Raw genomic sequence first — 13,189 nt, 5'->3', positions numbered from 1 at the left:
GGCTAGCTGTGCTTCTATTTGCTAACGGTGGCTAGCCGCTAGCTGCTGGCTGGGTCCCCGGCGTGATTTTGACGCGTCAACTCCCGAAGACGAGTCCGGGGCGGACACGACGCGGAATGAAATGGATGTTTGACGAACTAAAAGAAAAGTAACTAAAAGAAAATAAAAATAAAAGCCCGATGGTGCCTCCCTCGCGTTCTTCCACGCTCACGGCTTCATGTTGCGGAGGGGAACGTTACTTCCAAGCGACATCAGCCATCTTGCGACTTCCTCGCGGCCCAGTAGAGTGGGAGGGGGATGAATGAAGAGCGGGGAGGCGTCACTGCCGTGAAGGACTCTGGGACATGAAGTTTACAAGTGCAAAACCATGAATCTTAGCGATTTAATCCTAAACGCGAATAAACTACAACTACCAGCATGCGAGCGACTTCAATTTTGACTTAGATATAAATCAGAAGAGTAGCTTTTCTCGAGGCGGTCCACATGTGAACTGACTTTCTGCTATATTTAAAAAATATATATTTACATATTTTTTAATATTTCTCATGCCAAACGGGTATCAAAAAAGTTAACACCGCAGTTTTATGTAGAATATATAGATAGTGAAAACACAGAATTCACTTAAAAATGCCGATAATGTATTGATAGTTTAATAAGAGAAAAGTAACTGAGTGGTGTAACAGGTAGAATGGTTAGTCCTCCCTTTGTGATACAATTCCGTGTATTTGGCGTCCCCTTGTGGCTGTACTTAGTTTTGCGCCTTAAAAGAATATAAGCGCTGTGTAAACTAGGCCACTGAGCCATTTTCCACTGTAACTGCACAGGAGAGCTTCTCAAACGTGGATGTTTCCTCCCAGCTGCTCTTACACTATGTAATCAGTACTGCTTCGTCCTGCCCACGTAGCAAAAAACAAGTCTCAGCTTTTGTTTCTTTTCAGTTTAAACCCTACAAGCATACACATTTTACTCACTAAGTCCTTTCCATGTGTATTTTATTTTGCCATTAACATTTTCTATTTAGATTGTGTACTATTTGAATGTCTCTTTTTTTTTGTTTAGTTTTTTCTTTTATGTAATCTTACATCTTTATGGATCTGAAGGAATGCACATTACTCCACTGGGAAACAAATAAATGGTTATTTTATTCTATTATTTAACCACAAACTAGCAGATATGTTCCAAAATAACTGTTAAATGTCATGCATATGACCACAAATGACTGAGTTAGATAAAAATGACCCGAAACTCTTGTGAAAGTAAATGTGCTTCCGAAGACTTGCAGCTGCAACTTTAAGTTCAAGTCCACCTCTGAGTAACCTAGTTAAAGAATTTGGAGTGTCCGAGTAAAAAACCAAACTTAGATAAGATTGAGTGCCTGTGGCATGACTCCAAACATGTCATTTACTCTTTCAAGCCCACACATTTGGCTGATTTAGATTAAATCTGCAAGGAGAATTTCCTTCACAGTGAAATAAAAAACTTATTGTTAATTATCTCAAACGCTTGATGGCAACTGTTGCTGTAAAAAACCACAATCAGCTGTTAGTAGTAAGACACAATTACTTTTTCACAGAAGTACAGGTTGGTGTGTAAGAATAACTTAGAATAAATTATTAGTTAAAAACTACTTTTTTATTAGGATTAATAAAGCATCTGGTGTTGACATGTTGGTATCAGGGGCCCAATTAAAAATCTGCTTAGGGCGCCAAAAAGGCGTGGGCCAGCTCTGCATTACTTTGATCAAAGTCCACTGGTCCCAGTCACCTCTTAGACCTGACAACCGTTTATTTCTGGTGGTTCAACATAGAAACAACAGAGCAGTAACAACAGGACTGCATGCATCACTGCTTCTGTTTGAGACCTCGATCATTATAATCTTCTCTAAATGAGGAAGCGATCGGGGGGAAGAAAACAGATTAGCGCCCAGTTGGAGAGACGAGGAAAGAGGGGAGAGGAGGAATGCAAAGGGGAGAAAGGAAAAACTGATTCTCTCTCCTCCCAAAGCCTCAGTCTGTCACATCTGACCTGGTCTGCCATCATTCTCATGTTTTACTGCGTTTCAGTTGCTTGGAAAGTGGGAACTCAGAGTTGGGTAACAGCATTCTCTTTATAAAGGCAGAAATTCAAAATGGCGACGCCCATAAACATTATTTAACCTTTATGTTCCATAAGAAAACACCACTTTTAATTAGCTCAATTGATTAAAGAGACGCTATTTCTTGTGTGTCTTGAATAATAAAAAGGTTTCAACCAAATCTTACTAGTGTTGATCCCAAGAGCAGCAATTTTGAAACATTAAGTCGGTCTTATACTGCCTTCCAGTCGTAGTCGGAACTGGGAAATTCTGACTTCCTAGTCAGAAAATTCAACTGGAACGCCCTCCGAAGTTAGATTTCCCACTGGGAACAACTCCCACTATCCCAGCTACAACCTGTATGGTGGATTTCTCTTTTCAATATGGCAGCTCTTAGCATAAACAGTAGGAAGAAATTCCAAATTTTTAACAATAGTTACGAATACTGTTACCGGACAGAATATTACTGCCTTGGTAAATAGAAAAAAAGAGTAAATTTCCACCAATGAACTAAGACATTTTTAGATGAATCTCAAAAAAATTTCTAGAAAACATAAACATTTTCAGATTAATCTCAGAAATTTTCTTGAAAAAATTAGAATTTTCTGAATTTGAAAAGTTGAAAAATTGATAGAAAAAAACTCAGAAACAAACATTTTTCTGTTTTTGTCTACAAAATTTCTAAGGTTTTGGCAAAAATGTACTATTCCTTTATATTTTCTATTCACAATACGCCCAATACACCAACATGCTGTTAAATCAGGCTTACTTTAGCATTTGATAGGCTCAATTGGAAAGTACAGATGATTGAATTAAAATGTTTTATTTTTATTTTTTGTAAAGTGCTTGAGACAACATTTGCTCTGAATTGGCGCTACTGGGGCGCAGAATTACAAGTCATAACTGCAGTTACAGTTGACTGACTTTGCAGGGCCATCCAGTTGATTTTTTCCAACAGGAAAGTTGAAATTTCCCAGTTCAGAGTACAACTGGAACGCAGCATCAGTCGGCAGGTGATGCAAGTCAACACGTATTCATGTCGGTTCATTGTGCATGCATGAAAGCTCTTTGATCTGCTGCTGCTCTGCATTGATGGGGGATCAAAGTGGCACCAACAGCAGCACGTTCTTAATCTAAACAATCAGCCGGAAATGATATCAGTTGTCCTTTCATCGATGCTCTGCCCACTTCCACAGTCCCTCTTTTCTCCTCCTGGTGACAGCAGAAGGGGGAAGAGCAGAGGAAAGAGAGGGATGCTGGAGAGGGAGGGGATGAAAACAGGAGCCGGGGCTAGCGTGAGCAGCAGAGGTCACCGGGGATGGAAAGCACACACACATGCAGCAGGCGCAGCATAGATGCAGCGTTTTTGTGCAGCAGCAGCAGCAGATCAGGTTGTCCTGGCTCCTGAAGACGCTTCACGGGACGCTGAGGACGAGATCAGTAAGTCTGAACCTTCTCAACTAAATCTGGGACTCTGTTAAGCTTCACTGAAAAAACACAATTTTACCAAGTTTTTATTGGTCTAATTTCTTGTGTAAATATCTTGCTGCACTTGAAATAAGACAAAACTAACTTACAAGAAACTTTCTGCATGATTTGAGCGTTGGCTTGAGTTTGACTTTATTGATTAAAAAAGTACTAAAAGTTCCACTGGTAGATTTTTTCACTAAAATATTTCTCCCATATTATCCCAAATTATTTGCCAGTAAAACTAGCACTTTTTCACTAATACTAAGAAATTATTAACACAAAACAAGATCCTACATCTTGCCGAAAAGTTACTTTTAAGTTAGTTTTGTCTTATGTAAAGTGTACTAAGATATTGACACCAGAAACTAGACCAAAAATACTTGGTAAGATTGTGTAAGACAGTGTAAAGGGGCAGTGTGATTCATTAAAGCATCTCAGATTCATTAAAGTAAAACTAAAGAAGCAGAAAAAGATGCAGATTGATCAACTTTTTTTTTCCTCTTGGCTTTTAAACAGAAAAATTGCAGAACAGCAGGTGTCCAGACTTCTGACTGATGTCAACAAATCACTTTAATGTCTCACATCCATTCTGTTCAGCTGCAGAGGGAAGAGAATAATCTGTGTCCAAAGCAAAGACAGTTTCAGTTTCATAGTTTGATTTGGGAATGTGTTAATGGTGCTTCACAGCAGCAGCTTTTCTGTCACACTATATTTGGCTCAGCAGGGAAACCAAAACACGCTTGACGACTCGAGTTTCTCTGCAAGCCAGGAATGAAAAACCTCCACAGATCCTGATCAGAATTCCTGCAGATGTCTTTTTCCGACATAAATCTATTCAAATTTGACCTTTCAAGCGTCGCAGTTGATGGATATTGCGCTCACTTTGCCAGAGCTGGTTGTTTTTATTGTTTGCTTTTTGAGTTCATTTGCAGGTCTGCAGAGAATAAAAACGTGTTCTGTTTAGATTGTCTGATTATTATGTTTTTAAAAGAAAAAAGTCGGATCTGATTTCTCTTTCGAGGGCTTTAAAGGAAAATCTCATTAATGGCTCATTAAGGGTGTTTCCATCTGTTTTTATTCTTAAATTAAAAAAACATTACCAAACTCAAACTAGTTAGTCCTAATACCCATGAAATGTATTAATATTGTGCCCAAGTTTTCACATTAAAATTGTTGTAAAGAGGCTTGACTGAAGATGTTTGATTTGTTTCATCTTCTATTATCTGAACTTGCAAACAGACAGACACTCCGATTAAGTAAGAAAAAACGCACAAATAAAAATAAATACCTGATAACCAAGAATAATCAAAATGCTGATTAGCTAGCAGCAAAAAAAGGCATTTTTTCTATTGTTTTTTTTCTTTGCAGATAAATATGGAGTGCAAAGAGTGCCAAATTGCAATAAATAAATAACTTATTAAATAATTATTTAAATGTGTAACTATTTTTCTATAGCTGGAAAAAACACAGAAATAATTAATCAACTACATAATTAATTATATATGCCTGATTTTATTTTAAACACTAGATATAATTATTTCATGATTTAATTAATCATTTAATGTTTCTGTTCTGAAGGACATCATGAATTAATTTAAACTGACAACTTCCCCAATCAAACTCTGTTAGGTCAGGATTTTAAATGAAATGTTGAGCTTTTTTAAATTTCTACGGTGAGATTATTCAGCTTCAAAAACAAAAAATATATTAGAGAGAATTTAAAATGATACAAATAGCTAAGAATAAACTCACACTGGGTTAAAAGCCATGGAGAAAAAGCCCAAATTTCTACAAAACTATAAAATATTTACAAAACATTTTTTAAAAACTGCTTAATACTGCTTCAGCTTTAACCTAAAATTAGATTACCTTTCACCATCGCTGCATTATTGCGTGTTAATTATCCCAGTCAGTGGCTCCCATTTGTCATCTGTTGTCAGCCATTCATGCCAGAGAAGATAACAAGGCCTATTGTGACTGGAGGCGACCTTTGACCTGGTGTGGTTATTAAACAGGCTGCAAGACAGTTGGTGGTCAGTCATCATGCACCGGTCAATTGCTGCCCAGCAGCTCAGATGTTTTTGTGTTTGTCCTGAGCGACTTCTTGTTGGATGTAAACTTGGCACCTCGTTTGCTGCGCGGCTCTAAAAAAAACACAGAAAGACGGTCAAGCTGCTGTGATCATGCAACTAACAGACAGGAAGTAAACGGGTTTTATGTGCAAAGAAGAGTCACAGTGCTGGAGTATTAGAGCCACACTAATAAATAATAAAATAAAGTTACGAGAATAAAGTTGTACAAGAATAAACACGAAATAATAAATGTAAAAAATACAATTATGGGAATAAAGTCATAATATGACAAGAATAACGTATAATAATTTCAAAATAATAAAAAATTAAAAACAAAAAATATGAGAATAAAAGTTATAATATTATGCCTTTATTCTCATACAAGTTTACACATTTTATTCCCGTAATTTTATTACTTTATTCTTTTGGGTTTTTTGGTATTTTTGTACTCCATCACCTTTGAAAATTAATAAACTTAATTCATGTGTGTCTCAACTGGATCTACATTTCAGTTTTTATTTACCTCTCTCTGCCCGGCAGCCGTTATGCCGGTCTCCATGGTAACTGAGTCCTACCGGTTAACGGACTGGTCTGCGGTTTCCGAGGCCCCGCCGGCTGCCAACCTCACGGAGCTGGAGCGGGACCCCCTGCTGGCCGTGGCGGAGGTGGTGGTTCTGGCCGTCATCCTGTTGCTGGCGCTGGTCGGGAACGGGCTGGTTCTGGTGGTTCTGCTGCGGCGGAGGCAGAACCACAGCCCGCTGCACCAGTTCATGCAGAACCTGTGTGTGGCTGACCTGGTGGTGGCGCTGTTCCAGGTAAAAGCGTGCTGACTTTTAATGGGTACAGAAGATTTCAGAAACGACGTAATCAAGCACTATATATTAAAAAAGAAAAAATTACAAAAAATATAATTGGGGTTTATTGTGGATGAACATCTCTAGTAATTTTTAAAAAGTTAAGAGTACCACTCAAAACCTGCTTATATCCACATGCAGAAATAACAGTGAATAGAACATCTTTAAGAATTGAGGCAACAAATTCTGCCTTTATTATACTAATATTTAAAATATATCAATAGATGAAATCACAAGACAAGATATTTTTTCTCTCAACATATTTGGGTTTGGTATGAGCATACAGATCAAGCTAATATATCCCCAGTGATCCTTTTCCCTCCGGTTTTCCTTCATCAGGTGTTGCCTCAGCTGGTGTGGGACGCCAGGGGGCGCTTTCCGGGCCCAGACTTCCTGTGCCGCCTGGTGAAATACCTCCAGGTTCTGGGGATGTTCGCCTCTTCCTACATGATTGTGGCCATGACAGTAGATCGCCACTATGCGATCTGCTGCCCCCTGCAGGCGCACCGGAGTGGTGCAACAAAGCGCTGGAACACGCTCATATTGCTGGCCTGGAGTCTCTCCCTGCTGCTCAGCTTTCCACAGGTAACAAGCATGATGAAAAGAATTATTAAGATTTTTATTACTGATTAGAAGTGATCTATTATGTTTCTTTTCACTTTGAGATCATTAAAGTATTTTGAAATTGAACGGACCTAATTATGTTAATTACAATTTTTATGCAAAATCTTTCTTAGATAATGAGATTCTAGTCTGGTCAGTTCTGGCTATCAAGAGCTCCTTCCAGAATGAGCTCTTTTATACGACGGTGTATTAGAAAAACTTGGAAATTTCTAAGTTAGAAAAATCAAAAATTTGCAAGAGAAAACTCGAATTTTGAGATTAATCTAAAAAATTTTGTAGAAAAATTTGGAAATTTCACATTTTCAAAAGTCAAATATTTTCTGCTTTTGAAACTCAAATGTTCTTGTTTTTTCTAGAAAATCTCTGAGGTTAATTTCAAACAGCTATACAGCGGTAAAACCAGCTGACGGGACATGCTGGAACTCTGCTTGGGTTGCTAGGTAACAGGGCTGAGATTCTTTTGGTTGCTCGGAAACGGCGCAGAGCCAGTTGATTCTGACTTTAACAGTTGGGAGGATTTTGAAACGAGACACCAAAAAACATTAACTTCTTGCCCAAAAACGTCAGAGTGTTTTTATAAACGTTCAAAATGTGAATTTTGCGTAATAAATCCCCTTTAATGTCCACTCACCTGTAGGTTTTCATCTTCTCCCGTTCTGAAGTGGCGCCAGGTGTCTATGAGTGTTGGGGACACTTTGCCCAGTCCTGGGGCCTCCAGGCCTACGTAACATGGATGACCCTGGCCATCTTCATCATCCCCGTCCTCATCATCACTTTTTGTCAGGTACAGAAGAGATGAGAAGTTTAAAAATGATCGCCGCTGGACTTTTCTTCTGTCGCCTCCATCAGGTGCGCATCTTCAAGGAGATTCATCGGAGTCTGTACAGGAGATCAGAGCGCCGCCTGTCCCCCACTCCTCTTCCTCTGTCCAGACAAGACAGCCAGAGCGGAGGAGGAAGAGCAGGAGGAGGAAGGTCTGACCTGCCGGTTTATGTCTCACCTCTCACCTTCTACAACCCTGGGAGTCCCAACACCTCTGATGGTGGATCGGCCCTCCAGATGAATCCGGTCCGGTCCGGCAGCGCGTCTTCACAAACAAAAACCAGCTGTGCTGGTGAGACACTTTCAGTTCATTTATAATTGATTTATGGTCATTTACTCATCAGGGGCTTCAATGTTGGTCATTCTGAATGTTTGTTTTGTTATTGAACAATGTAAAAAACAAAGGTGAATTTGTGGTGGATTTTCTCCTTTTCACTTAGGTAAAAATTTAACAGACAGCCTCAAATGTTTGCATACACCCCCATTGATCACACGCTTTTTTGTAGCTTTCAGCAGCTCTCTGGCACATTTCCTACTGAGCTCATTTTAAATGTGTTGGTTTCCTGGCTCTGACTCATTTTTAAACAAAGTGCAAACATTTCCCCCAGTGTTGATGCAAACTACATTTAATGTGTTTGGGATGATTTTCTGTAGCAAAATGTTCCTCTCACATAATAAAGCATACAATAAATAATAAAATGTGAAGTAAAAAAAAATAAAATAAAAGTAAAAGTAAAGTGAATAAAAATCTAAATAAAAATAAAATTAAAAAAATAAATGTAAAATAAAACATTTAATAACAAAAAGGTATGTAAATCTAAAATCAATAAAAACATTAAAAATATAAGTAAAAATAAAAAAAATGAAAGTAAAATAGATAAAAATACATATAAAACTAAAATAAATGACAAAAACAAAATTCATGTAATTATATAAATTCAAATTGACATGGTTCCTATGTTCAGGAACATCATAAGAACCACCAAGGCTCAATCGGATCATTAACTGGATGGTGCTTTGAGACAAAGATTGAGAAGAACTCTGTGCCAGCTATCAGGTGGTAATGAATGGAATAATTAAGACTAATTTTATTTGTTTTTACTTCATCTTAAATCAACAGATAAAAATTAAAAAATAATTCAAGTCTATCAAATTTTCAGCCAGAAGTTAGTTGATAGACAGTTTTACCCTGTAAAACATCAGAGAAAATCCTCCGTCTTTATTTTATACATGATCATCATCATGAGAGTTGCTGAAACTTCAAGTTGGAATATTATTCCAACTTGAAGTTAGACGTGTTGATATTCTGCAGTCTGACCCCACAGCGCCCCCTGCTGTTAGCTCCACACACCCCCACAAAGCCCCAGTGGCCAGGGCTGGAGAGGTGACCGCTGCCATGTCAAAAACGGTGAAGATGACCCTGGTCATTGTTCTGGTCTACTCCATCTGCTGGGCCCCGTTTTTCAGCGTGCAGCTGTGGGCCGCCTGGGACCCCGACCCGCCTCAGAGAGGTACGGCAGACCCAAAAGACCCAATTCTGTCAAATTAAAGTTGGTTTGTTTTAACCCAATGCTATCATTTCCTCCCATCGTTTAATTTTGTTTTGGAGAGACTTTGTCTAATTAAGTTTTAATTAGTATTTTTGTGTTTGCTAGCTTTTATTGGTTAAATATTTAGTTTAGTTTTATTAGTAGTTTTTCATACTTTGGCTAATTTTAGGTGCAAAACTCAAAACGGTCAGAGTATTGTATTGTGATAACGCATATATCAGTTGGGTAATGCAGTGATGTCCAAATTTAAACTACTGGTGGGCCACAAAAATAATTTAATCAAAAATACAAACATGAGGTTTTTAAATTTATTTTTCTTGCTCTACAAAAAAAATTAATAAAATCACCAAATCAGTAGAGTTCAAAGGGCTTGGGACTGTTGACATATTCAAAGAAAAAGGTATTTCCCTGAATGTTTTGGGTCATCAATAGTTTTTATTTTTGTTGACCAAATTTTTACTATACTAAACCTGTGGTTAGGAAGCCCAACAAAATAATTTTATGGGCCACAAACGGCCCCCTGGCCACAATTTATGCACCTGTGGTGTACTGAATATTCAACAGAAGATACAATTTTTAAAAAATGTATTCAATTATTGTTGAACAACTAACTCAAACGTTTTCGCCCAATTTTTACTATCGCCATTTTGATTAAATAAGTGCCACCAAGAGTACCGTAATTCGTCTGAAAGCTGAAGTTGACAGCTTGTGTTCGGGCTAAAGAAAATCTATTTCTCATCTGTAGGAAAGACTAATGAATAGATTCATAAATTCAAAAACAAAGTATATTTAGTTAGTATTATAAACACACCATATAGTCCCAGTTAGTTATAGTTTGCCCCCACTAATTGCTGTGTTTTTTCATGTCAGTTAAGAAAATGTTTTCTCATTTTCCGTTTACTATAATAACCTTGACACTACCGAGTATTTTATATTTACAGACACGGCGTTCACGCTGCTGATGCTGCTGGCCAGCCTGAACTCCTGCACCAACCCCTGGATCTACTCCGCCTTTTCCAGCAGCGTCTCTCCGGAGCTGCGGCGGCTGCTGTTCTGCCGGAAGCCTCCGCATCGACGAGGCTCTTTGCCCAACGACTCCACGGCTACTCACACCTCCAACTCCTGACGGCCCGACACTCCTCAGTCAGCGGCCGAGTTCATCACCTCGGAATAGCCGAGGCCGCAGTTTGTGTGGTCGTTAATAGTAATATTACTAATTAAATCAGTCGTCTGTGCGAGAACTGTTGACGTCCCCAACGGCGCCCCGCATGAAGAACGTTGACGTCACGCTCTGTTTGCGGAAGTATTAACGGATGGAGCCGTTTATGGATCGATTTTAAATTTGAAAACACTTTTTTCGCTTCACACGAGTCACGTGATCAACTGCTAGACGTTACTACTGGCGAAAACGATGAAGATAACAGGAAGTAGCAAGTTTATCCAGTTGCTACTATGATTATCGGGTGAGCAAGCTAATGGAAACACAGAAATTACAGAATTATGTTTTTCAACAAGGAGAATAGCTAATGTTGAGAAACATTAGCTATTTAACGTAGCATTTACATTAATACTGGTAATCTAGGGGCTGGGGGCAGATTGTGGTTGCCTTTCCCTGCTATGTGAATCTATCAAAGTTGTTTCAGTGACATGTTACAAGGTGTGAAATGTTGAAAATCCACCTAGAGAAAAGCCAAAGCTGTTAGAAAGATGAAACCTAGTTTCTAGTCAATTATTTTTGAAGTTGATTTACATGAGATTTCCACAGTGGAATGTCTCACTATATTTTCACAGAACCAGGAATTAGATTAGGTAACCCAATAATTTCTCTGCAACTTGTGTAAAAAAGGAGATTCAGCTAATCAGTGGATAAAGGAATGGGTCTTTTGACCCTATATGAAATGCATGAAGTCAAACTTTTGACTAAGTATGATTGTTTAAAATAAAAGCCAGTTTAAAAACATGCACAAATGTAAACATCCACTCAGACCTGTTTTTTGAGTTTATATGTAGACCCAATGGGAACCTTTTAATAACTGCTCATTTTTTAAATAAAAAGAACCCAAGTGTGTTTAAATCATAAAAGCCATTTATTCGTGATCACTCAGAAACACACAAAACAATGAAACTCCCACTGCAACTAAGAGAATAAACTTTCCAAAAGTAACAAGTATGCTGTGCTGTACCGTTCAACAAAAAAAAAGAAAAAGTTACATTATTTCTGTAGTTTCACCGTGTCTCGTTTTCTATAAAAATAATTTATCTGTCTGCTGTGATTGAAGGAACAACGTGGGTTGAGAGCAGAGGAATGTGTACACAGTTAAACAGCAGATGAAGAAGAAACCGTCCATGAAGCTGGAGAGATGGACTTCCCATTAGTACCAGAAACGGCTGAACAGCTCGACATCCCACATTTGGTCGTGTCTAATTTAAAAATCCCTCCATTCTGGGTTCAAACCATCCAGAACAGACAACCTCAGCGTTTCGCCTCTATATTTACGTGATATGACACTTTGTTCAGTTTCCAGATGATAAAAACTGGTTGCAATAAAAAATAAAAATAAAAAAAAGACAAACTAAATACATTAAAAACTAACTTCCAGACATAATTATTGTTAAAAATAAAGGCTAAATATCTAATTTTATAGGGAATTTTGTGTTCTAATCACTAAAAAGGTGCCATGATGCGTGAGATAATAACAAAGCTGGACTTGAGTGTCAGTGTGCCACAATCAGCTCCAGATTGGTGTGTTAATACTGCAGGTGGGTCACAGTGAAATTGTTCATCCTCATCCTTACGTTGCATGATGAGCCACTCTGTGTGGAAGATTTCATAAAAAAAGATAAACAAGGACAGTCAGATGATTGCAGTCCTGTCCTTTTGTCTGTAAAGTCAGAATTAAAAAGGTTAAAAACACCCTGCATACCTAAAATACACATTTCCCCGTGTGTTAGTAATCTACATCACCCCTCCTACTTTTTAAACTTTCCGCAGCTATCAAATAAACTTCCCTACGATCACACAAAGCGAGCTTTTTGTTCATGTACAGTGAAGCGCAGAAGGCGGTGGGGCGTACCGTTAGTAGTAAAAATAAATGGGTCAAGTCAGTCTGTTCTCCGTTTGGGTGGTTTAGAAGGAGAAATGTGAAGTTCTGGATGTTTGCAGCAGCTCCAGACCCTGAGAGTAGATCCTTGTTTCTTAACCGTCTACTGGTGTTTTCAAAAAAATAAAAATACCTGTGCTCAAAAAGCTTTTCCAAAAGGCACAGAAAATACGACGACCCAAGCAAAAAACCGTTGCTATGGCAACCGTTGTGGTGCGTGGCTGTGACTGCTGCTCTCCTGTGTGTGTACGTGTCCGAGTCCATCTGCCCCGCCAGCTTTACACCGTGTCCTCGTCCATCTTGGCGACGTCTGCCATCGTGACGGCGCCCGAGTCGTACGGTTTGGGTTGCGTGGACGATTCCAACATGGCGGCGCGCTCCTCCTTGGGCTCCTCCCGTTCCTTCCTCTCCTCTTCTTTCTTCTCCTTGTCTAGCAGGCGGTAGTTGATGCCCATCCCGACAAACAGGAAGATGCTGGAGATGATGAGGATGATGCCGCAGGTCAGGTAGGTGTAGTCGTAATGGTGGTAGTAGTTGTAGAAAGTACCTGGAGGAAGGAAATGGGAGGTTAATTTTTTTGATTCACTGGGCTTTACCACAAAGTTCACATTTTAGAAAGAAA

At 38.8% G+C, this 13,189-nt stretch overlaps 2 protein-coding genes across 2 annotated transcripts in view; one reads left to right on the top strand and one right to left on the bottom strand.

The window, feature by feature from the left end:
- Positions 1 to 3,299: 3,299 nt before the first annotated feature.
- Positions 3,300 to 11,832, top strand: LOC114140722 (vasopressin V2 receptor-like). The gene is made up of 7 exons (XM_028010869.1): positions 3,300 to 3,514; positions 6,157 to 6,431; positions 6,810 to 7,055; positions 7,732 to 7,878; positions 7,944 to 8,208; positions 9,242 to 9,427; positions 10,408 to 11,832. Exons 1-7 carry the CDS (start codon positions 3,430 to 3,432, stop codon positions 10,590 to 10,592), a joined length of 1,389 nt encoding a protein of 462 aa, XP_027866670.1. The 5' UTR covers positions 3,300 to 3,429; the 3' UTR covers positions 10,593 to 11,832.
- The window catches only part of LOC114140721 (monocarboxylate transporter 1-like), a 22,488-nt gene continuing 20,833 nt past the window's right edge, over positions 11,535 to 13,189 (bottom strand). Inside the window, exon 5 of the mRNA XM_028010868.1 lies at positions 11,535 to 13,114. Coding sequence (XP_027866669.1) covers positions 12,846 to 13,114 — 269 coding nt within the window. The 3' untranslated portion in view covers positions 11,535 to 12,845. The remainder of the gene's footprint in view (positions 13,115 to 13,189) is intronic.

The sequence above is a fragment of the Xiphophorus couchianus genome, chromosome 24, assembly GCF_001444195.1.
Source record: "Xiphophorus couchianus chromosome 24, X_couchianus-1.0, whole genome shotgun sequence".
Taxonomy (NCBI): domain Eukaryota; kingdom Metazoa; phylum Chordata; class Actinopteri; order Cyprinodontiformes; family Poeciliidae; genus Xiphophorus; species Xiphophorus couchianus.
The sequence above is the reverse complement of the archived record's forward strand: the minus strand, read 5'-3'. Positions and strand labels throughout refer to the sequence as shown.